The 25,086-nt window shown below is 44.1% G+C and overlaps 1 protein-coding gene and 2 non-coding genes across 4 annotated transcripts in view; 2 read left to right on the top strand and 1 right to left on the bottom strand.

Annotated features, from left to right (window-relative positions):
• The first annotated feature begins 4,228 nt into the window (after window positions 1-4,228).
• LOC135271731 (small nucleolar RNA SNORD104) lies at window positions 4,229-4,298 on the top strand. Its single transcript, XR_010339867.1, has one exon. It is a non-coding gene; the product is annotated as a small nucleolar RNA SNORD104 (small nucleolar RNA).
• A 204-nt stretch (window positions 4,299-4,502) lies between these two features.
• Window positions 4,503-4,636, top strand: LOC135271736 (small nucleolar RNA SNORA76). The gene has a single exon (XR_010339872.1). It is a non-coding gene; the product is annotated as a small nucleolar RNA SNORA76 (small nucleolar RNA).
• A 1,534-nt stretch (window positions 4,637-6,170) lies between these two features.
• The window catches only part of TEX2 (testis expressed 2), a 120,717-nt gene continuing 101,801 nt past the window's right edge, over window positions 6,171-25,086 (bottom strand). Inside the window, exons 8-12 of one of the 2 annotated variants that reach the window (XM_012453889.2) lie at window positions 20,749-20,881; window positions 14,231-14,356; window positions 12,315-12,524; window positions 9,606-9,726; window positions 6,171-7,633 (exon numbers count right to left, since the gene is read on the bottom strand). In XM_012453889.2, coding sequence (XP_012309312.1) covers window positions 7,511-7,633; window positions 9,606-9,726; window positions 12,315-12,524; window positions 14,231-14,356; window positions 20,749-20,881 — 713 coding nt within the window. In that variant the 3' untranslated portion in view covers window positions 6,171-7,510. The remainder of the gene's footprint in view (window positions 7,634-9,605; window positions 9,727-12,314; window positions 12,525-14,230; window positions 14,357-20,748; window positions 20,882-25,086) is intronic. The other variant, XM_012453890.2, reaches the window with a different exon arrangement.

The raw sequence follows: 25,086 nt of genomic DNA, 5'->3' as shown, positions 1-25,086 counted from the left end.
ACAAAAATTAGCTGGGCACGGTGGTGCATGCCTGTAATCCCAGCTACTCAGAAGGCTGAGGCAGGAGAAATGTTGAACCCAGAGACAGAGGTTGCACTGAGCTGAGATGGTGCCATTGCACTCCAGCCTGGGCGACAGAGTGAGACTCTGTTTCAAAAAAAAAAAAAAAAGAAAGAAAAAGGAAAGAAAAGAAAAGGAAAAAGCAGGCTGGGCACAGTGGCTCATGCCTGTAGTCCCAGCACTTTGGGAGGCAGAGGCAGGCAGATCACGAGGTCAGGCGTTTGAGACCAGCCTGGCCAACATGGTGAAATTCTGTCTCTACTTAAAAATACAAAAATTAGCCAGGTGTATTGGCATGCACCTGTAATCCCAGCTAATTGGGAGGCTGAGGCAGGAGAATCACTTGAACCTGGGAGGCGGAGGTTGCAGTGAGCTGAGATCGAGCCACTGCACTCCAGCCTGAGTGACAGAGCGACATTCTGTCTCAAAAAAAAAAAAAAACTTTATGCAAATGTTCATAACAGCTTTATTCTTACTGACCAAAACCTGCAAACAACCCAAATTCCATAAATACGTGAATGGAAAAATGGGGTTGTAGCATATTTCTACCATGATAACAAAAAGGAATGAATTACTGACCTGATAATATGTATAAAGCCAGGTGTGGTGGCTCATGCCTATAATCTCAGAGACCACCAGAAGCCAAGGCAGGAGGATCCCTCGAGGCCAGGAGTTCAAGACTAGCCTAGGCAACATAGCAATACCTTATATCTAAAAAAAAAAAAAAAAAAAAAAAAAATTAGCTGGGCATGGCAGCATGCACCTCCAGCTACTTAGGAGGCTAAGGCAGGAGGATTATTTGAGCCCAGAAGTTCGAGGCTGCAGTGAGCTATGACTGCACCACTGCACTCCAGCCTGGGAGACAGAGCAAAAGCCTGACTCTTAAAAAAAAGAAAAAAAGGGGGGCAGGGGGAATGAATCTCAGAAACATTAGATTGAGTGAAAGGAGCCAGACACAAAAGTTTGATTGATCCCATTTATAAGAATTCCATTTTACAAGAATTTTGATTCCATTTACAGGAATATCTAAGATAGGCAAAACAATCAGTGGTTGCCTGGAATAGTGGCTGATGGCAGCAGGGACTGACTACAAAGAGACACAAGGGAAGTTTTTGGAGTGATGAGAATATTCTATGTCTAGATTGTGGGGGAGGCTACACAAGTATACATATTTGTAAAAACCCAGGGAAATGGACACTTAAAATGGATACAAAAGGAGATACACTACTGGTCCCTGGAAAAGCATATGAAAAGATGCTCAGCATCTTCAGTTATCTGAAAAATGTAAATTAAAACCACTATGAGCTATTACTACATATCCACCAACATGGCTAAAATTAGAGTGGCAATACCATTCAGGGAAAAGGCCTATGCAGAAAAAATAAATAAATAAAGAGAAAGAAATAAAGTGGCAATACCAACCGTTGACTGGGCATACAAAGTTGATTTTTTTTGTTTGTTTTTGAGATGAAGTTTCACTCTTGTAGCCCAGGCTGGAGTGCAATGGTGTGATCTGGGCTCACTGTAACCTCCGCCTCCCAGATTCAAGCGATTCTCCTGCCTCAGCCTCCCAAGCAGCTGGGATTTCAGGTGTGCACCACCACGCCCAGCTAATTTTTATATTTTTAGTAGAGATGGGGTTTCGCCATGTTGGCCCCGCTAGTCTCGAACTCCTGACCTAAGGTGACCCTCTTGCTTCGACCTCTCAAAGTGCTGGGATTACAGGCATGAGCCACAGTGCCTGGCCTAAAGTTGATTTTTAAAAGAGCACCTATAGAACAGAAAACATGATTGCAAATGGATTAATGATATATAAAAAATATTAAACCCTGTTAAAATTTAAACTACAATGAGATACAGTTTGATACTTACCATGCTGACAATAACAAGAATTGGTGAAGGTGTACGCCAACATGGGAGTGCAAATTAGGGCACCCAGTTCGGGAAATAATTTGCTGTTATTTAGAAAGTTGAAAATGTGTCTACCCTACTGCCCAGTAGTTGTGCTCCTACACACATACCCTGAAAAAACTCTTGCATACACACAAGAATACCTGAAGCAGCTTTGCTTGTAAAAGTAAAAACTAGAAGCTATTATAAAAATCCAACATAGGCTGGTCACGGTGGCTCACGGCTGCAATTCCAGCACTTTGGGAGGCCAAGGCAGGCAGATCACCTGAGGTCAGGAGTTCGAGACCAGCCTGGCCAACACAGTGAAATCTCATCTCTACTAAAAATACAAAAATTATGCCATTCATGGTGGCACACGCCTGTAATCCCAGCTACTTGGGAGGCTGAGGAAAGGAGAATTGCTTGAACCCAGGAGGGGGAGGTTGCAGTGAGCTGAGATCATGCTACTACACTCCAGCCTGGGTAACAGAGCGAGACCCTGTCTCAAAAAAAAAAAAAAAAAAAAAAATCCAACATAAAGAGATACAGAGGTAAAGTGCAGTAGACAATGTAATTACAACACAATTAAGGTTGAATTTTAATAAATATTTTATGCCATATTTGTACATGATAGTGAAAACATCTTCATTTCAACAATCTGTGGAACACTTATAAAAACTGATATTTTAGGTCACAAAGAAAACTTACATACATTGCCCAATGCAGAAACTGTACCATAATGTAATAAATGTTGAGATAACAAAAGTTAAAACAGCAACAAAATAAATAATCTAGAGGTTACTAAACACTTGTCAAAATCATTACTGCTTTGGATTAAAGAGGAATCTTTTTTTTTTTTTTTTTTTTTTTTGAGATGGAGTCTCACTTTGCTGCTCAGGCTGGAGTGCAATGGCTCAATCTCGACTCACTGCAACCTCCACCTCCCAAGTTCAAATGATTCTCCTGCTTCAGCCTCCCAAGTAGCTGGGATTACAGGCGCCTGCCAGCCGGCCTGGTTAGCCTGGCTAATTTTTTGTATTTTTAGTAGAGACAGCGTTTCGCCACGTTGGCCAGGCTGTTCTTGAACTTCTGACCTCAGGTGATCCATTTGCCTCTGTCTCCTAGAGTGCTGGGATTAACAGGCATGAGCCACAGCGCCCGGCCAAAGAGAAATTTTTTGAATTTAAAGTGTATACAGAAAACAACGAAAGTAAGAGCCCATTCAACTGCAAACTTAGAGTGTGAAATGCTTTCATTATTACAAAAAAAAAAAAACAAAAAAAAAAAACTCCGTATTAAGAGGAAAAAAGGAAAAGAATTCCCAAGGAAAGCAGGGAGGCAATAAAGATAATCAGCGATTGTGACTGCTCGTGTACTGTGTCCTCCTCTCCTAGTAGAGCAAACTCTCATTCATCCACCTGTATTTTCAGTGAATGGTCTCAATCACCTCTGCGAAGCTTTCCCTAAGTTAGGCTTTCTGTCCTTTGGGCTTCTACAGTAGGTTACTCATAGCTCTATTTTAACATTTATTAAAGTTTTGCAGTCCCAGCAAGTTTTCCACATCACCCCTGTCCTTTAAAAACCTTTGTTTACCACTTAGAATGTGCCAGGCAATTGGCATTAATTCACCCCCTCCTTTTTTTTTTTTTTTTTAACCCTAATTTCCAGAAACTGAGGCTCAGAAAAGTTAAGGGAGCAAGGTCACAGAGCGAATGCATCACAAAATCAGGATGTGGTGCAGATCCGTCCACTTTCAATACAAGCTCTTTCTACTACAACAGGTTACTTTGCACTCGGGGGCAGTTTTCAACTTTACATTCTCAACTCCTATCCTAGTTCCTGGTACAGAACATGTCACACAACTTAGGCATCACTTGTCCCCTGCTCTTGGTAAAGTTTTCTTTTGTGTACTGCACAGAGAGGCGATCATTAGCAGCGGGCAGGAGACACTGAAACGCAAAAGAATTTAAGAGACTGAGCGACTCCCATCTCTATGGTTGGTATGTGACCCATCTAGCCTCTGGAGGACTCAGCAAGCAAGACCAATTACCATACAACCTGACACGTACGTGCTCGCAAATTGAACTTGCTATTGGTTAATGGAGGTAAAGCCCGCCCACCAGCTCCGGGCGGATCCTTTAAGAGAAAGCCATCGCCGTTTTTCAGCCTTTCAGAGACTGCAGAGCCCGAGAGGTGAAGTTGTTACGCTTGGCGGGCCTTATGGCTGGGTGGGCCCCGGAGCTCTGGGCCCGGGAGCAGGGTGGCGGGTGGCTGGCCTGCCGTGATGACTTTCCAATTAAAGCACGTGTTAGACTGCTGACACGGGTGATGCGAAGTGGAGTCTGAGCCGGCCCCGAGCAGAGCTGGGAGGGAGCGGCCGGGCGCGCGCGCACACACGCACACGCGCGCACATCCGCTCACCCATCCGCTGTCTTTCTTGCAGTTCTTAGCTGAGGACGTCGGATCTCATCGTCCATGCTGCTTTGCCACGCCATTCCCCTCAATAAAGTGGTTTGCTCTCAACCTTGGTGTCGGTGTGTGCTGTGGGCGACGCGCTGTCTTTGAGCCCCCGCCGCGCCTCCGAGTAGCGCCGGGGGTCAGTCTGCAGCGCCAGAGCACGTGCTTGCGCATAACTGGGGCCGCCTGGCCACCCCGCCGGCGGCCTTTTTAACCGCGAGCTACAATAAATAACCTGGCTGCCAGGCTGGGCAGTTTTACAAGTGTTTGCCACGACAGGCCTCATCCCGTAATACCAAGGCTGGAATGGCGTGTTAGGGGAGTGTTGGCTGACGGAGATACGCAGACTCCGCTGCGTAGTGTGTGCTCCCTTACTTTCCCCAGCCCAGCCCTCCGAATGCATGGTGCGTGCTGTGCCTATGTCGTAAGTCCCAAGCTGTCGTATCTGCCATCCGACGTGCAGGGTTAGTTGAAGGTTGCGTGGAATGTCGTCTGCAGGGCCACTGTGTACTTGAAATAAACAGATTCGGTGTGGAACTGCATGAGTTAACTCCTGGCTAAAGGGTAATAGTCCTGTTTACAAATAATCACCATACAGGAGTACTGTGTGACAAGCATGGGACTAAAGCTATGGGCAGGTCAATCTGTCATGCCTAAACAGCTCAAAATTTTGGGGCGGTTGTGAAGTCTAATTCATTTTATATGTAGCTGGGCACAACATAGACACCTCACACAGTCCAGATTCTATGGTTGGCAAAAGAGCTTCCACAAAATCTCCAGTGAAATGTGCATCAGTTTCTGACTACAAGGCAGCAACGGTGGGCAGGGATGCACGTGTGCGTTCACTACTTGGGCATTAGATGAATGAAGGTGTCCCGAATTAAGATTAGTAGACGATGAAGGGTGTAAACTCCAGCCCAGGAGCACCACGGCCCTACCCGCTCAGTTAGGAACTTTAACTGGATTCTGTTGTAAAAATGCGCGCTTTAAATGAAGAGACCTTCCAAACAGGCTTTGTGTGAGCAACGTGGCTGTTTATTCACCTGGGTGCAGGTGGGCTATGGCCGTAAAGGGCATTAGCAAAGGGCAGTGGAATAGGAGTTGGTTTTATAGGTTTGGGTAGTTTTTTTTTGGGGGGGGGCGGGGGTGTTGCAGAGTAAGTTTAGTTACAGTGGTGGGGTTGGGTGAGAGGTATGTACATTATAAGAACAGTTAAGATAGCAGGGTTGGGTGAGGGGCTTGTCTGGGGAAGCTCTGCTGGGCGATCAGGGACAATGGCAAACGCAGGCAGCGTGTGAGAGACTTCAGCAGAGGCAAGCAGGACTTCAGGCTTGCATATGGTCAGCTGACAGATTCTTTAAATGGGGGATGAGTATGTTGGCACATAGTTTATAGGATGTGGTGACAGCCTTGCAGCCTCAGGACTGGGCAGTGATCAACCCAGTAAATGAAAGCTGTATTTGCCAGGTGCTCTGTACTGATTTTATTGTGCCCCTATCTGAACAGGATTCATCAGAAATGACTTAGATGCTTATCTAGCATTTGACATGAGATATTTATTTTGTGAAACAATGCAAGCGATTTTCAATCCCCACATACTATTTAAGTGCAACAGGGTACAGTCATGTGTAATCTCTTTACACGATAGTGCATGTAGTCCTTAGCCTTTAGTTATTGCACAAAAATGATAAAGACCAGTGACCAGGACACGCAGACTGACTGGCAAATCGGCCTACACAATGAAAAATCAACAGTACACCAACTGGAATGGTCAAACAATTTTAAGTCAAATGTTTTAATGGCGCAATTAAAATAAGGGTTCAAACATGTTTTCAATATATTAATTTCTTTAAAGTCATGTTCAGGCAAGGTGCTGTTTAAAAAACCACTACTAGCTTTGTCCACAGATTTAAGTTATCAAAAGTTACCCAAGGTAATTTTGAGGTTGAATGCAGCTTTAAACATAAAAAAAATGATGCTAGGTTTACTTCTCAAAGCAAATTATACAAGAGAGCCCCCAACCTTGTAAACTAAACATTCTGACACAAATGCGCAAAATTAAGTTGGCAACATTAAGGAAAATCACATTAATTCTGAGATACAGCGTGTGATGTTGAGCAAACTTTTGGTCTTGACTCTTGAAATAATTTAAGAGCAGTTCTCAGTTTTGGCCATCAGGAAGGGAAACTGCCCATGGAACTCTCCCAAACCAATTAGATTAACAAACCATTTAGAGTGCCATATAAAACCTGGAGGATACAGGAAATGCCAGATGGAAAAACTGACTCTGGCTTTCTGGCCCCACCCCATCTGTATGAGAGGAACCATCCTGTCATTATGTGCAGTGTTTGACGTTTTCATGTATGCTCCTGTCTCAGGAAAACACTGAAGATTAGCTAGCAACCAGGTGATTGTACCTCATTGGTAAAAGGCTTGGGATGGTTTAATCTCATGGCTTTGCCTGATGTTCACATAAACCCCACTGTCCCTACCCAAGCTGACAGCGTGTTATTGTGTATGTTCTATGGCTACTTGCTTCCAAAATGCACAATTTAATGTGAAAAAAAGTATGTTGCTATGCCCATCTCTTCTGTCACCAAAATGAAAAGGCTCACAGAATTCCTCTCCCCACCCTCCAGACACATTGCACACTGACACATTCTCTGGAAGTGTGGAAGGCCGCGTACGAAGTGTAGAAGTGAAAAAGTCCCACTGCACGGCTGCCTGAAGAAAAGCTTTGGAGGAATAGAGGAGGCAAGTTGCTCAGCTTTGCTCTTACTGTGCTCATTTGCTGCCACAAAAATGGGTAGACTTTTAAAAGCCATGGTGTAGGTCACCTGTAACTTCTGGATCCACCATGATTCTTCCACAGTCTCCTTTGCCAAATCAAAGCTTTGCAGCAGGCAATCCAGACACTTGTCACTGGATGCAGGGAATGACACCTCACAGTGGAATGGGCACTGGCAGGCAGGGGGCAGAAGCAGTCCTTTAAGAAACAGTAGCTGTGGCACAAGTAGAGGCCAGTGCTACAGTACAGATGGCGGCCAAGAACCCCACACGTCCAGCTTGATGTCACAATACGGGGAACATCCTATGTCACCCATCATGGCTGATCAGCAGCCTCCAAAGGTGGGTCTTTCAGGACGCAGGAAGTGGAGCGAGGGTCCATGGCTGAGTGCATTATAGGGATATAAACATCATCCATGTTTGGCATGACAAAAACTTTCTGTAGGAAGATATTAAAGAACAGCCATGTGGAAGAATGCCTTGCCAGGATGTCACCCCTCCTTTGTTCTGATAATTTTAGGCCTTGGACAAATTTTTAAAAATACATATAAAAACTTCCTATGTATTCCAAACTAATTCTCCCACCATACATACTTTAATTTAGAAAGAGCTGAGGAATCATACTAGTGCATAGATACATGAATCATCTAATACACAGCTCAGAGGCAGAAGCAGCCTTTGATTTCATGTACACATAAGATTATCCATATGCACTAATAAATATCCAACAATATTAAGAGAATTGGCTGAATCTGTCTGTTTACTGTATTTCCCAGTTACTATGTCTAGAACATACATTCCATGTGAATTACCTTTTTATTAATAAATCCTAGCAACAAAATGTAAGCTAATGGCTGGGCACAGTGGCTCACGCCTATAATCCCAGTACGTTGGGAGACCAAGGTGGATGATTACCTGAGGTCAGGAGTTCAAGACCAGCCTGGCCAACATGGTGAAACCCCATCTCAACTAAAAATACAAAAAAATCAGCTGGGTGTGGTGATGCACACCTGTAATCCCAGCCACTCGGGAGGCTGAGGCAGAAGAATTGCTGGAACCCGGGAGGCAGAGGTTGCAGTGAGCCGAAATCGTGTCACTGCACTCCAGCCTGGGCAACAAGAGTGAAACTCTGTCTCAAAAAAAAAAAAAAAAAAAAAGTAAGCTAATATTTTTCAAGCCAGAATCATACACAGCGATAAAAGAAATCCTACTATAGTGAACACCCAAAGGATAATCAGTGACTGGTAGTAATGGTGCTTGGCCTAGCTGTTAATAAAACAATTTTATATGTGAATCTCAGCAATGCATCCGTCTTCAGTGATGCTCTCTAACAAAACCATAAATGAAAACAAGCAGGTCGCTATGGGGGGTGCAGCAGTTACTCTTCAACTTCCCAGCCTCTCTCAAAAATTCCAGGCACCAATCTCTGTCCTCTCTTCCCTTCTTTTATTCCTTGTAGCCCAATACCCCTAAAAGGGATAGGCCCACCCAGATTCCTAAAGTAGGTTCTAGGGATATAAGAAAAGGGAAACAATATAAGGCATGATGTTCTTTCCCCTCACTAGGTTCAAAGTACTTTTCTATTTGGTGATGACATTAAGCTTTTTCAGAAATTGGTTATCAGTTATGTTTAATCTTTAGTTTTTAAATAAGAGGATGTTTTTTAAAGGCAGTAACTCAAAATATACCACTACCAAATGAATGTAGGTCTTCTTCAAAAGGTAAATTTCATTAAAAGTTTGCTAATCCATAAATCCCTGACAGATAACTGTGCTTCAAATATCTGATAAAAGTTTGATGGAAATAAAACTTTTCATCAGGGCCTCAGCTACACTATTACCTTTGGTGGCCAAATGCAGAAAACCAAGCCTAGAGAGTAAGCTCTGGCTTAATAAATTCCAGGACCACACTAGAAGCTACCCAGGGGAAGGAGAGGCCCGGTTCATCTTTGGACTCCCAGGGCAGCTGGTACCTGGCACACAGAAGGGTTTCCAGGAATGTTTGCTGAACTGAACAAACTAAGCAAGGTGAACAGCACACAAGAAGAGGGAGCAACCTTCCTGACCACAGGCCAGGTGCTAGAGTTGGGGAACGCCAGGCCTTGCATGAGGGAAAACAAAGTCAATAGTCCTAGCAGCCTTGTTGGTAACAGACATCATCATTTTGCTCTGACCCACATCTTTTGGGTTTCCTCTGAATACAACTTATTAATGTTTTATGGATAACTTTCAGGGCTTTGATACTGTACCTAAAATTGTGTTCCCATATTTGATCAAATGTATACTCTTGCAAGATGAAGGTCATCACTGGATTATCAAAAGAGGATCCTGACCCAGATGAAGTTCAGAACCTTGGTTCTACCCAGAGCTTCTATACTGGGTGTGAAATACTAGATAACACTGGAGGTTTACCTGAAATTCTTGCTCCAGTTTCTTCTCTATCCAGTCTGTCACATGAACTAAAGTCACTTCTCTCTCTCCAAGTTTTGGCCGAGCTTTCAGCTCCACATGTGGTGGCTTTCGGAAACCATACCTTTTTGAAGACAAGTAATAACCACATTTAGAAGCAAAGCAAGTAATCAGGAACTGACAGCAAACATTCCTCATTTACATGGAGCTTTATCACGACTTAAAATGTTCTTTTCAACCCAGGAGGCAGAGGTTGCAGTGAGCAGAGATTGTGCCACTGCACTCCAGCCTGGGTGACAGAGAAAGACTCCATCTCAAAAAAAAGAAAAAAGAAAAAAAAAAAAAGACCCAACTGAAATCTGAAATGTCAGTCTGATGAAGCCTATGAATCCTGCCCAGTATAATGTTTTAAATGCATAAAATGAGATACATGGGTTATAAAAGAAACTAAACTAAAATGTATTTATAAAAAAAAAAGTTCTTTTCTTCTGAATATGCCCTCTAAAAATATTCCACACACATAATATGAACTGTGAACTCCCTATATGTCCTGGATGGTGTTAGGACATATCCATCCATTCAATCCATTCTGTGATGGATTCAGAACAGTTCTGACAAGCTGGGAAAGCCAGGAAGCACCACTGGAAAAGTCCAGGACCTCAGCATTGGTTTTTGTTTTTTTCTAAAATGGCAATAAGCTTTTTTCTCACAATTTTTATAAAAGTAGTGCATGTACATTACAAAAACAAAACATACATACAAGCAGATAAAGCAGAAAGTGAAAGCACACTGCCTCTCTCTGAATGTCATCTCCAAGAGAGGACCACTGAGAGAAGTGGGGTCAACTCCCCTTACATTCTCCTGTGTACATGTCGGCTGGTAAGGTTCTAAATCTGTTTTTTCACCCCACACCCCAACACTATGCTTTTTATGACTTCCTGAGGGAGTAGAGAGACGATCAGAACTGTTGGCAAAGTATCCAGACAAGACCCTGTGTGCTATCAACTATCTAAAACCTTAAATATGTCATGGACCAATGGGCTTTTAGAAATACAGTAAAAACATCAAGTTACCATATATATTTCTAAACACTCTCAATACTATACTTATCTTTATGGATCAATAACACATAGTTCAGCACTTGAGGCACATCATGGGTAGCACTATCCTAGAGCCCTTTTATCTTATCTCCCCCTGAGCAGTGGCATTTATAACTGATAAACCTAAAGAACTGGCAGTAAGGAGAAGAAATGTATCAACTTTTACTATTAAAATTTTTTTAAGGTTGGAAAGACCATACAATAAGGTATTAACAGTGGTTACTTCTGGATGGTAATATGGGCTTTTATTTATTTTTCACTTTTTCCCAATCTCTCTCTTCTGGTTTTTTTTTTTTTTTTTTTTTTTTTTACAATGAAAATATTACTTTAAGGCCAGGCGCAGTGGCTCACGCCTGTACTCCTAGCACTTTGGGAGGCCGGAGTGGCTGGATCATGAGCTCAGGAGATTGAGACCAGCCTAGCCAACATGGTGAAATCCCGTCTCTACTAAAAACACAAAAATTAGCCAAGCGTAGTGGTGCATGCCTGTAATCCCAGCTGCTTGGGAGGCTGAGGCAGAAGAATTGCTTGAACCCAGGAGGCAGAGGTTGTAGTGAGCCGAGATCGTGCCACTACACTCCAGCCTGGGTGACAGAGCAAGACTCTGTCTTTAAAAAAAAGAAAAGAAAATATTACTTTAAAAAATGTCTAAAAAGGCATTTTAAAGTTTTATTGGGCAATACCAGCATTATCATTAAATGGTTAGTCAATTCAAAAACCCTCTTCTGATCATTCCTAAGAAACCCTTGTGAATACCAAGGATATGTACTAGCATGTTGGTTTCACTCTATGATAGAACAGAGCTATATTTTTGTTATGAGTGTAGTTTATGGTACAATGAGATAGATCTCTTATGCAATCGCTATTTATACTTATGCCCATTTTATGGGACTTAGCATCTCAATTTTAAATTGAGATTCACAAACAGTGATGCTGAACTCTTGAGTAATTTATTTCAGTGACTCTCAACCCTGGCTTAATCACCCCTCACCCCTGAAATCCTGGGGGATGGGTCAGGCATATCTATATTTTTAGCAAGTCCCCAGGTGATTCTAACATGCAGCTAGGGCTGAGAATCAAGTCCTCAGACACCAGATGCACAAGCTCCTGACTCTGCAGTATTGAGGCCTAACTCAGGGAAGTCTCCCTAACTTCCCAGACTCTGCTGGATGTGTGATCCCCATCTTTAAAGTGGGGATAACAATGGCTCTACCTCAACAGGATGCTATAAGGACTAACCAGGTGATGCAATTACAACCCAGGCCAGGCAGAAAATAAGGGTGCTCTCTACAAATGACAGCTGTTATTACTGGCAGAACAGTTGGCTTTAGAGAGGAGGAAGACCAAGAATAGAAACAGTTTATCCCATAAACTTCATGTATCGGCTTTAACTTTTCCTACCATGTGACAATGAATCCTTGAATGTGAATTCACCTCTCATAGAAGAAAGTACCATCAGATTTACAACTAATATTAAGGTCCCATGAAAAATGTTTGGAATTGCTTCTGGCTGGGAAAGGTACCTTCCATAACCTCAGGGTTAAGCAGGCTGGGAGATTTGTGGCCATGCAATAAGAGGAATGGCTTGTTGTCCCAGAGGCCCTCTACGCACCATACTCGGTCAGTTGGGGGTGGTGGAATGTTGACCGCCAAGGTTCCTCTACATTCTTGTACTTCAACAGTGAGCAGCAGGGGTGTGTTGGAGACTTCTTCAATCTTCTTTTTAATAAACTCTGTCTCTGTTGCTTTTTGGAAATATTTTGACTTGGTAATTTTATCAACAAATCTCATAATCTTACTTGTTCGATGACCTCCAACGTACCTTCAAATGTGGAACACAAAGGGCGGTTAGCATGGACTTTGCTCTTTCACAGACAAAAACCTGTGGCTCTTCGTTCACCTTACTTTAGAGCAGCACTCGCTGTTTTGGATGGGGTGAGTCTGTGTTGGGATGGGGGCATCCTGTGCTTTGCAGGGTGTTCAGCACCATCCCTGTTCTCTACCTAGCAGATGCCAGTACCATTCCCCTCAGTTATGACAATAAAAAATGTCACTAGACATTGGCAAATGTCCTCTGGGGGTGCCAAATCACCCCCAGTTAAGAACTACTACTTTAGAGAAGGTGTAAATGTCTGAAACAGCCCAAGTCTTGACAATGGAGAGTTGGACAAAGTCCTCAGGCAGATGTTTCTCACCTGTCCTCCTTTATACTACTCCAATACCAGATATAAATCCAGTGACATATCAGATAAATCTCATAATTCCATGCAGCAAGTAACAAATCATACTGCATCAATAGGTACACAAATCAGTAACTGATTGCCTTTAGGTGGCGTCACATGGATACTCTGAGCGGCAATTACTTTTCGAATGTCTTGGAACTTCTTTAAAAAAATGCAGCCTGGGAAACACAGTGAGACCCTCATCTCTACAAAAAACATACAGAAAATTAGCCAGGAGTGGTGGTGTGCACGTATGGTCCCAGCTACTTGAGAGGCTAAAGTGGGAGGACTGCTTGAGCCCAGGAGGTTGAGGCTGCAGTGAACTGTGATCGTGCCACTGCACTCCAGGCCTGGGTGACACAGCAAGACGCTGTCTCAAGAAAACAAACAAACAAACAGAAAAGTAAAAAAAAAAAAGCTACATCAAGCTGACGTGCTCACAGGCCATGAAAATAAGCTGTTGTATCAGGTCACATGTACCATGAGAAGAAAGGATATTTGCTTTTTGAAATCCTCCACAGTTCCAGAGTGTGAGGAATAGTATGTGTTCAGGGAAATGCAACTGTTCTTCAGAAAGTCAAGCAGCTAAACTGTAAATAATACACACAAACTTTGGCATCAATTCCTCAAACATCTCAATTCTCATCTCCTGTAGGATTTCAAAAGTGAATAGGTTCGTATTTTCTTATAAAAGTTTCTGAATTATTTGGCTTCTTATAATCTGTTTCTTCAACTCACTTTAAGTAATTAGAAGATCCTCGTGGATAGGCTATTTAAGCATTTTGATCATTTCACAGTCCAAGTAACAGGCAAAGAGTGCCCTCCCCCAGTGATGTTCATGATCCAAAAGATCAGCTCAGTCATCAGTGCTTTCAAAATTCACCAAAGAAAATCATCTGAACGCTTCTGCTTTGCAGGAACTTGCAGTTCAACAGAAGCAAATGTACTCCAGCCGAAGCTGAGGGAAGGGAGGCTCTCTGCTGGCACCAAGGGGAGCGGGGGTGTGCTTGGCTCCTTCTGAAAGCTCAGGGTGATGCTTTTCATAATCAGCATGCCCTTCGACTTCTCTATTATTTAATCAAACAGCAGCAGAAAGCCATTTTAGTAAGGAAAGCTATATGGGTCTTTCCGCTTGGAGGCCTGGAATTTAAACAGGCCACTGACCCAGGATATTAATACAAAAACCATCTACTCAACACGAAAGAGGAAGGAAGATCACAGAGGAAGGAAGGGAAACAAGGCTCCCTCCCAACTTGCTGCCCTGATCCCTGGAGACTCAGAGGAACAGAAGCACTGATCCACTCACCCTTCGGCCCCTGGGAGGAGCTGTTTGTCTCCCCCGCTGGGCTCCGGGGCATCATCTTCCTCGGAGGAGCCAGCGCTGGAGGACTCCTCATCGCTGTCGGCCAGACAGAATGCCCGGGGCCTGCAACTGGACAGAGAGAGTCACCACCACTGCCTGCCCTCTCCCAAGCTTTGCTTAGAGAGAGAGAACACACACACCCATGCACACACACTCAACCACAACAGGGTTGGGATGTAACTGTTACTACACCTCGTCATTCTCTCCAACTCATCCAAAAGAGAAGAGGCCCAATCCAAGAATCCTTGGATCAGCATGGATGCTCAGGGCACTCTTCAGAGCCAAAGCCTCTGACAGGACCACAGAGGACTTGGGCCCAGAAGAGTTTGCTTTTGAGTATGCGTGAGAAGGACAGGTGGTGGGAGTGTGATGAACACATAAAATGCAGTGATTTCAATCAGCAGTGCAGCGGGAGCTACATGGGAGGATGAACAGAAAGAGTGGATGGCTGCAAGGGTGAGGTGACAGCTTATGCTGATGACATGGCCACTTCTCACCAATGATGGGGTGCTAAGGCAAGTCCCTTGGCTCTGGCTTAGTTACTCTCCAAATTAGTTTTGACTCATGACTTCTTTCCAGTGAAATTACATATTTCACTCCACACCTGCCCTATCTCCTGAGGGTCACAGAAAAAGCCAACAACCACAAAAAAACAAGTCTCAGGAGATTCTAGGAAGCAAATGACATGAGAACCCAGGAACTTTTCTGGAAAAGTTCACATCTAAAGACTGTTCTTTTGACCGAAGTAACGGAAAGCCTCATGGGAGAGCAGTGCTACTCACTCAGCTCTCCAGGGCGGCTGCTCAGTTACAGAGGCATGGGGTTGCAGGATTACTTGCAGAGGTGAGGGGTCCAGTTCCCCTTGGAGGGGACCTGGGGGCTTCTGGGCTGAGCTTCAGGCCTACAAAAAGCAGCTTCCTCCCTGGACCGTGGCTTTGCTTCAGAAAGTACTGGCAGGGCCGTTATCTGAGCCCAGAGACTGAAATGGGACAAAATGAACAAGGGGCAGAGTAGTCTCTGAACACTATTACACAGCCAAATGGTCATGAAGCAGAGGCTGCTAGTTGTATTTTTGACAAGGACACAATTACACAGACAAGGGATGGCAGTGGGACTCAGGGCCTATCTCCCTGCAGCCCCAGTCCTTTGGTTTTCCTCTGATGCTGTCCTTGGGCTAGCAGAGGCCCACTGGGAAGTTATCTCCTGACCAACAGGAGCCAAAGGCACCCAAGGGCACAGCACACATGCCGGTGTGGAACTGAAGGCCCAGCAATGGCCCCAGCACTGTGCACTGGGAGGGCGGGACTGAAACCTCCGCCCTGGAAACAGGAGCTGGCTGTAAGAGGACCCGGACTGCGTCCTCCCTGGCAGAACACACAGCTCCTCCTAAACCCTGCTCTGAAACATTAGAGCTGGTGCTCCAGCCAACAGGCTGGACTTCCACATTAAAGGGAAACTCCCTCTGCAGAAACAAAAGCCTCTTGTCTCTGGCCACGGGACAACACCTAACTGACTCTTCCTCCTTCCATTAAAGGCCTGGCTGGTCCAGGAAATGCTTATGTATATCCGCTGGTCACAGAGCCATTTCAGAGCATGCTGTGGTTAGGCAGCCCTCACAGGAATCTTATATTTAAAATGTATATAGCAAAATTCAGGATTCCGATGAAAGCCTAAACCAGGTCTTGGGTGAGGAAAGTCAGAAATGTGAATCCCCAAAGATCACATACTCTTCTCAGAAGAGCATCAGAGTTCTCCATTAGTAGGATGGTAGTGCCTGGGGCTCTCCGACCTCGTGCTGCCAGGTGTGGAATCTGTCCCCATAGCACAGGGAGTCTGCTCCTCACCCACACTGCACAAAAGGCTGCCTGCAAGCTCTGGGACCCCAGTGAGATCTGCTGAGCCATCGCCCCTTGTGTCCCCACCAGGGCATATCATCTGGCAGCTTCAACCTTGGGCAGAAGATGCCAGAGGCTAAGCGCTGTGGCAAACTCTCAGGTTACTGACTTAATCCTCTGCAGGTCACAGAACAGGACAAATTTTGTGGCTTGAAGTGAATACTTTAGGTAATGCTATACCAGTTCAAGCACATCAGATGACGTGAAATTCTGATTTTGACTGAGTGGTACCTCTGCTCTCTGCACTGGGGGCGGTGTTATGCAGCACCCAATACTTAGGAATTCTATTTTTTTTTTTTTTGAGACGGAGTTTTGCTCTTGTTGCCCAGGCTGGAGTGCAATGGTGCAATCTCGGCTCACTGCAACCTCTGCCTCCTGGGTTCAAGCGATTCTCCTGTCAGCCTCCTGAGTAGCTGGGATTACAGGCATCTGCCACCACGCCCGGCTAATTTTGTATTTTCACTAGAGACAGGGTTTCTCCATGTTGGCCAGGCTGGTCTCAAACTCCCGACCTCAGATGATCCACCTGCCTAGGCCTCCCAAAGTGCTGGGATTATAGGTGGTAGTCACAGCGCCCGGCACAATACTTAGGAATTCTAAGTGTAGCCCAGTGTTTGCCTGATACCCACTTTTACAACTGAACATGCATTTTATGATCTCAGCATGAACTTCAGAGAAAGACACACTGCACTTCCTTATAGAAGACATGCTGGAATGTAATCAGCCTGTTTTAAACACACCTCAGAATTCCAGATAAGTGTGATATCCTTTCAAAGAGACACCTTAAAAGGCTTATTCTAGTTACGTTACTTCTGCCAAAAATCTTTTGGAAATGTCAGATACATAAGAAACAGTGAATTATTTTATCACTAATACTCTTAGACTAAATATTTTATTTCTTGGTCTCATAATCACCATCGCCTCTGATGACTTCTAGCAATTTCTCAAAGACCCAAACCATCTACAGAGCAGGACGATTTGCTGTGACTCAGGATAGCTAAAACAATGTCAGGTAGCTGGGCATGGTGGCTCACACCTGTAATCCCAGCACTATGGGAAGCTGAGGCGGGTGGATTGCCTGAGGTTAGGAGTTTGAGACCAGCCTGGTCAATGTAGTGAAACCCTGTCTCTACTAAAAATACAAAAAAAAAAAAAAATTAGCCAGGCATAGTGGCGGGTGCCTGTAATCCCTGCTACTAGGGAGGCTGAGGCAGGATAGTTGCTTGAACCTGGGATCGGAGGTTGCAGTGAGCTAAGATCGTGACATTGTACTCCAGCCTGGGCAACAAGAGCGAAACTCCATCTCCAAAAAAAAAAAAGTCACAGACTCTGGAGGCAATTCTGAAAAGAAGCTGAAAAAAATGCTTTAAATCAAAAATGCATAATTAGATTAAGAAGCCCTGTGAGATATTTGCTTTGATGGGGACCACACTCAAGAATGCATTAATTTTCTTTTGAGAAAATCAGTTCCATACACCTGCCCCAGGCACACATGTGCATACACACTCACAAGCTAGACTGAATCACAGTGTAAACTGCAGGTACTCAGTGCCCAAAACACCAGGGGCCTGGGGACAGAGGGATGGTTTCAGGTAGATGTGGACTAGTGACCTGTAGAGGTCAGAGGAGGCCACCTTCTGATTTGGGGACTTGTAAAAAGGGCTCAGACTGCAGTGGTCGAGCAGGAAGAGGCCAAGTGCCTTACAGGAAACGCTCTCCCATGCCATTCTTCATTTAAAGGCCACCCAAGAGGCAGAGCGCTCCCTTTACTAACTCATTCTGGCCTTCTGCAGGGCAGTTCCTAAAGCAGAGGTGGCTCAGCTCACTATCTCAATCCCATCTGAGTGCCATACTGCCCAAAAGTTATGTTACCTAAAAACTATTTAGGACAAAAAGACTATTTAGGAAATTAAAAGACTAAAGGAAAAATGCCCAGAAAAATACAGCAGACACGCATTTCAAAGGGAAGAGACTTCGCTAGGGCAAAGCAATACCAGGTTTCAATCTCTCAGTCTCACCCTCACGGTGCTAAGGTGAGCAAATTTCCTACCAGTAAGGACTTCTCACAGGTTGAGCAGCATCTCCTCAGAGACTCTGTAAGAGCACAGTCATCTGCACACTTGAACAGGAACTGAAAAAAGCAGTGAGACGAAGCCGAGGCCCTGCCACGCAGGACACCAGGGAACAGACCCTGACATGGAGTGAGGCCCTGGACAGGCAGCCAGGGCCTGGAGGAAAGGGCTCCCGCTGGCCAATTCTTTAGACATTCTGCGCTTTGGAGGTTTAATATTAAGGAAGATGTCAGTTCCAAAGATCACACGCTTCAAACAGCTACTACGTATACTGACTCCTGCCCATCCTCTGCTACTAAGCCTCATGGTGATTCCATAAACGCTCCTGACTGAGCATGTGAAAGTGGATTCTGGAATTCCTCCTGAGATTAGGTTCTTAACCATGGATGGGCTTTCAGAGGCTCTCAATGCTCCTAGAAACTGTGAGCCAAATGGTGCATGTGGAAGCATTTTCCGGAAGAAGGATCCAGTGCTCTCAGATTCCCAAAAGGGTCCTTTCTGAAAAAAGGCAGTAAGAGTCCATTTTTCTAGGCCTTTTTCTCCCAAATAAAGTGCTTTTGGATTGTATTCATCCTTGCTTTTAAAACCAAATGACAGCCATTACACATCAACATATAATTTAACACCCTCATAGGAAGAAGCAAAATATTTTATAACAGACTCTTCTAGAAAAAAATAGTACTTTAGAAATATAAGTGAAACAATACCATCACATTCCTAAAGCAGAGGATTTTTTTTTCACTCAGTCTAGAGAAGCACAGCTTTCCAGAAACACGTCCATCCTCTGATGGGCGAGAGATTATGAACTTGAAACTGAGCTATGACGGCTGCATGAATAGCAGTGAATGTGGATGCCTACGTGGCAAGCACCTCTAGGACCTGCCTGGTTGCCACCGCCCCTGGTGCCATTCCCTCTGCAACGGAGTCCCTGCGCCTCTGTGCCCACACGGGGCTGTTTCTAGAAAGGGCTCCTTGTACAAACGCGTCTGCCCAAGGCTGCTCTGCCACACTCCCTTTTTGTTAGATCTCATTTTCAAGACTGCTTCTGCCTCAGGTGCTTCATTTTCTAGGCAGCTGGTTCTGCAACTCTGTCATCATGAGCTGGATTTACTGTGCTCAGCTATGCGTGGGGCTGGGGTGGGGTGGGGACGGCAGGACCAGGAGTTGAGTCTGACTAGATCAGGATTCCAGCAATTCAAATTGGGGAAGTCTGTAAGACTTTGCCTGTCAGGAAAGCCACTTAACTACTCTTGATCTTGGTTCTCTCAGGCTCATGGACTGTGCCTTTATGTCCAAGAAAGTGATGAAAAGACAGGCTTCCTCATGGCTTCACGTGGGACCGAAAAAGACTCAGAAGTTACAGGGTATGAAATGCTATATGGAGAGTTGATAAATATCACACTCACCAGAAAATATAAATCCACAGATTGCCGAATGCAAACATATTTTAACAAATAGAAAAATGAAAGGAAAACAGCACAGACACAGGTTAGATTGCATATAGCTGGTAAAATTCTCCAATTATTAAAATAGAAACATTTCATTAAGTAACTTGAATAAATCAGAATAAGTAAAAGAATATTCTCCAATGTATAACCTAACTCCCCCAATCTGCAATTACCACAAGCATGAATAAAAGCATTAGGTCAGTACCAAACCAAGCAAAAGTCTAAGAGCCAGTATCTTGTATTTAGAACCCAAGGAGGTGGCTCCTTGTGGCATATTGTTGATTCCATGCAAAGGGCTAAAGATGTGAGAAGCAGCCTCTAGTAAGCATTTTTAATTTGGTAAAAACAATAATGTAATAAATGTATAATCAGAGCAGTCATTTTTAAGGACAGTAGGATGTAGAAGTTCCAGCTTATCTATTCTAGGCATTTAAGAGAGAAAAAAATAAGCTTCATTAATTACCTCACAATTTTGGAATATTTACTAAATCAGACAAACCCCGGGCAGCAGATGCACTATCTACAAAGAGAGGAATTTACTAGGCAAGACAATATTGTGTTATTTAGGGAAAATGCTTCTCAAAACACTTTAGGAGCACCCTCTGTGCTACAAAATCAATCATCTAATTATAAATAATTCTGACTTTGTGATTAAAGCAGGTAAATTCAGCCTGCTCCACATGTTGCTGTTTATAACCAGAAGCTTAAGAAGGATCTTAATGATTCTATTCGAGGATCATTTTATTGCTCGGATGAGTCTGCCCTGCTTGTCTGAATCAGTGATGCTTTCTGGGTAATCAATTTCACGTCTACCACTGCCAGCACTGAGGTCAAAGGCGCTGTCACAGCTGAGCAGGGTTGGGAACTCACAGGCCGAAGGGGACGAGACTAGGAAACTATTCCCTGAAACGTTCTGGTCCAGGAGCACTTACACAGAAGCTCACGTAACATCCAGGGGCCACTACACATCAAACTTGCTTCTCAAAGGCTGAGGGAGAGGTTGGTCCCCCAGGATTAAATTAGTAAATTTGTATATAGCCCCTTACCCTTCTTTGCCAATTTCTCCAACCTTCAGGGCTTCAACAAGAGGCTCTTTACCTAGTTTGGTCAAATTCATTTTGGTCTCGAGAGTCATCAGAAAGGACCCATTGTAGGACATTTCCAAATCGATCCAGAGTCCTGGAGAAATGGTGAAAAAACAGAAGTGTTTTTTTTTTTTTCCCAAAAAAACACATGACTATAAATGAGAGTATAAAAACTTACTTTTAAAAATGTCTAAATAGGCACCATACTGAAAGTCCATGTATTGTCTGTCTACTAATACAGGCAAGAAGATGACTGAGAGCATATTATGCCATCGACGCACATGAGAAAAGGTTGTGGAACAGATCGAGCCCCTGGTAAACAGGGAGCATCTCGGGACCCGTTAACATGGTCCTGGGGAATTCAGTGCACACGTCTGCACTGGAAGGCTCCCCATCTTCTGGCTTCTAAAATTTCCTTGTATTTAGTGAGAAAACATATGCCCAGCAGAAGGAAATGGCTTGACCCAGGGCAAAGCCAGGACAAGACATGCTGATGATGCCCAGCCAGTTACGAGGTAGAAGGGAAGTGTGAAGACTTCACTGTAAGCTGGGTTGTTCGAGAACCACTGTCTTTCTTAAAATTCTCCAGTTTTGGGAGTGGGACACAGAAAATGACTCAGATTTAATAGGAAGAGTGACAAAAATGTTTAGGACTTTTCTTTCTGGAAACTATCCACTAATGGTAACCAAAGAATTAACTATCAATTCCTAGGATTATCCAGATAAAAGTGGGTAATCACTTTGTACCTTAGTCTAAAAATCAGCTCCTTAGGAAAGATATTATGCCAATGAGATCATATCTAAAAGGCTTATAGCTTCATGGAATTTTACTGGGATGGCCGCTGACTAGTGGTTTAAAATGCAAACAGGATGTATCTCACAACTCTCTTCTACTTGAGGATTCTATGATTTGACAAATAATTTTCTGTGATTTTTCAGACTTGGGGCTCCAGAAGACCGCATGGACTTTCTATCAAAATGTGACCCTTTAAGTGGGTGTTTCAATGTTAATAAACTTTTATAGATCCTCGTAAAACAAATGACAACATCTAAAAGGAAGCAGGAAATTAATCTAAAACCATTGTTCACATACAGCATCATTTTCAAGCAATTACTGTAAACAGCGCATCCCCTAAATGGCTACCATCGCAGATAAAAGCACTGCTTAACCCCAAGCAGCACTAATGATGTCATTTCTCACTAAAGGCAGGATGATTTCCATTCTGTTTTCAACAAATTCTTCTTACCATAATGGAAGGTAATTATTTTCCATGAATGACTGGGTTTAATTAAGTGGTATGGAAATCAATTGTGATTATCTTCTTTACAGCAATACTCACAAAACTGCTGTATTTCTTGTTTACATTAAGCAGTTAAAAATAATTAATTAGCTTGCTCTTCAAAGGTACTATTGCTGGAAATAAGGGGTTTATCTGCTTTAATAAATACATTTAATTTTTTTTTTTTTTTTTTGAGATGGAGTTTCGCTCGTTACCCAGGCTGGAGTGCAATGGCGCGATCTCGGCTCACCGCAACCTCCGCCTCCTGGGTTCAGGCAATTCTCCTGCCTCAGCCTCCTAATACATTTAATTTTTAATCACTTCAGTAGAAAGGGGATTAGAGCAAAAGGCCAATATTAATAGATTTTAAACTCAATGTAAAAAAACAATAAAGAAGGTATTTATTGTTGTATAGTATTTCCAGCTTTGAGAATAGATTCAAACTACCTGGTTACTATATACAGCCAAACATAATCGTTTCTTTTGAAAACTGTAGTCAAGTTTCCAATAATATTAATAGTACGCATTGCCTTTGAAAATTGACATATTAAAGGCACCAGAATTTTATTTCTTACAAAATGGAAGGTTTTGCTAGTCTGTTTTTTAAATGAAGAGATGTGGATTTAGGATTAGTAAACTGCTGGCTCACGCCCCAGTCACAGGGACATTCCACCCAATGATGTGTGGTCCAATGCCCCTGTCAGAAGCGGGGGGCCAGGTGAAGGCCCAAGGAAGAGCAAGGAGCCCAGTCACATAGATTGGGGTTTGCATTTCACTGGAAGTTTCTTTACTTCTATGCCATCAGCCCTCTCATCTACACCAAGGAGACCTATACAGCTTCTTCTAGGGAGGACTGTGTACACCCTGGCACCTGACACAGTCTGACCAGGCAGCCTCCATTTTTCTGCCTTCACCAACCCACCCTTACTTCTTGCTCCAGCCTCCCTTGCTGCTGTTGTCAGGAAAGAGGCTGCACTGAGCAGTCACAGAGGCTGGTATCTGAGGCTGAGGCTTGGGCATCTGACTGAGCCTCTGCCTGGGGGAGCGGTCTGTTTTAAACACTGAAGATGCCTCATGAGACCCATCCACAGGGCCCTGCTCAGCCCTCATAAAAATACGAAGGAGTCAAGAATGGTTTAAGAACTTTTTTCTTCCCTGAGATGGAGTCTCCCTCTCACCCAGGCTAGAGTGCTACCTGGTATGATCTTGGCTCGCTGCAACCTCCACCTCCCAGGATCAAGTGATCCTTCCGCCAGTTTCCCAAGTAGCTGGGACCACAGGTATGTACCACCGTGCCCGGCGTGTGTGTGTGTGCGTGTGTGTGTGTGTGTGTGCACATTTATTTTTGGTAGAGACAGGGTTTTGCCATGTTGCCCAGGCTGATTTCAAACTCCTGAGCTCAAGTGATCTGCCCGCCTTGGCCTCCCAAAATGCTGGGATTACTTTGGTAGGTGTGAGCCATTGTATCAGGACTGGGAGTGATTTAAGAACTTTTAAAAGCAGACATGAATGGTAAATAAACATTCCAACAAATGACTCTTAATATGATGTGCTTGCATTCAGATGAGGGTAACAATACTATTTTAGCATTAAGTGTAAAGAAAAATTTGCTTTTTTAACAATGATTCAGCAGGCAAAAGGTGACCTGAAAACGTGGAAACACAGGCAACTCCCAAAACTTGGAGCAAAGACCAACTGGTTATGTGACAGGTGAGTCAGGAGACCCCTGCCTTGCAAGACTGAAAGATGAAATTAACAGTGACTAGAAGGGGTTGTCTTCCCCTTGGGGACAAATGTGGCAACAATGTGAACATGGGGACACACTTGCTCCACGAGCAGCGTCTTCCACTCTCACCCAGCTAAATGCTACTTAATCTAGAGGAAAGCAGTTACAGGGCCTTTTCTTTTGTACTCTGGACAAATGGTAAGACTTGGGTGTAGGTATTTTACTGGAAATACTTTCTATAACCATGTGCCTGGCTGGTGCTCAAGAACAAAACCAGAAATTGAGGAGCAGGACAATTTTTGATGCCTTTAAATAGGAGTAAGGCAGGTAGTCCTGAGGGGTTCTCTGGGAAAGGGGGCTGGAGGCATGCATACAATGGGTCTCTTCCACATTAAGGGGTCCTCATGTTGAGAGTTATCCAGTGGTAACCAGTGGCATTGATTGTTAATGAGCCCCTATAAAACTGCCACTTCAGGCTGGGTACAGTAGCTCGCGCCTGTAATCCCAGCACTTTGGAAGGCCAAGGCAGGCAGATCACTTGAGGCCAGGAGTCACTACGAGACCAGCCTGGCCAACATGGTGAAACCCCGTCTCTACTAAAAATACGCAAATCAGTTAGGCATGGGGGTGCGCACCTGTAGTCCCAGCTGCTCGGGATGCTGAGGGAGAATGGCTTGAGCCCAGGAAGCGGAGGTTGCAGTGAGCCATGATCACCCTACTGCACTCCAGCCTCTGCCCCCAAAAAAGAAAAAAAAAAAACGAACCTAGCACTTCATGCAGCAACACTAGTGACAATGAAATAAGACTTAGTCTGTGTATAAGGACCTGCAAAGAGCTCAGAAGCTGTTTTTCCACTCTTCAGCTTTATAGGGGCAGGATCAATTACCAACACCACCACTATGCAGAGACACTATGGCAAAAATGACAGCTTATTCCACCAAAAAGTGTGTATGCATTCTTAATGCATGATATCAGAGCCAAAAACAGAGATGAACCCCTGCCCTCAGGAAGTGTATGTTTGAAGAAAAATAAGTGGCCTAGGACAGCTGGTGCAGCTCAGACCATGATGCCACACGATATCACAAACTGCCTTGGTGCATGTCCTCACAGACAAGGGGTGGCCACAACCACAAAAGGTTCTTCTGCCTTCCGCCTGGTTTTCTAGTTAACAGACCCCATGGCCTCAGCCCTCCCATGGCCACGTGAATCTAATGATCTCACACAGTGGTTCACTGTTTTATTACTATTTAGGCATCTGTCTCACTGGAGTAGGCTCGACAAGACACCTGGTGC

Source organism: Aotus nancymaae, unplaced genomic scaffold (genome assembly GCF_030222135.1).
Source record: "Aotus nancymaae isolate 86718 unplaced genomic scaffold, 86718_ANA_hifiasm-v0.15.2.pri h1tg000089l, whole genome shotgun sequence".
Classification (NCBI taxonomy): Eukaryota; Metazoa; Chordata; class Mammalia; order Primates; family Aotidae; genus Aotus; species Aotus nancymaae.
This window is presented reverse-complemented; position numbering and strand designations above follow the sequence as displayed.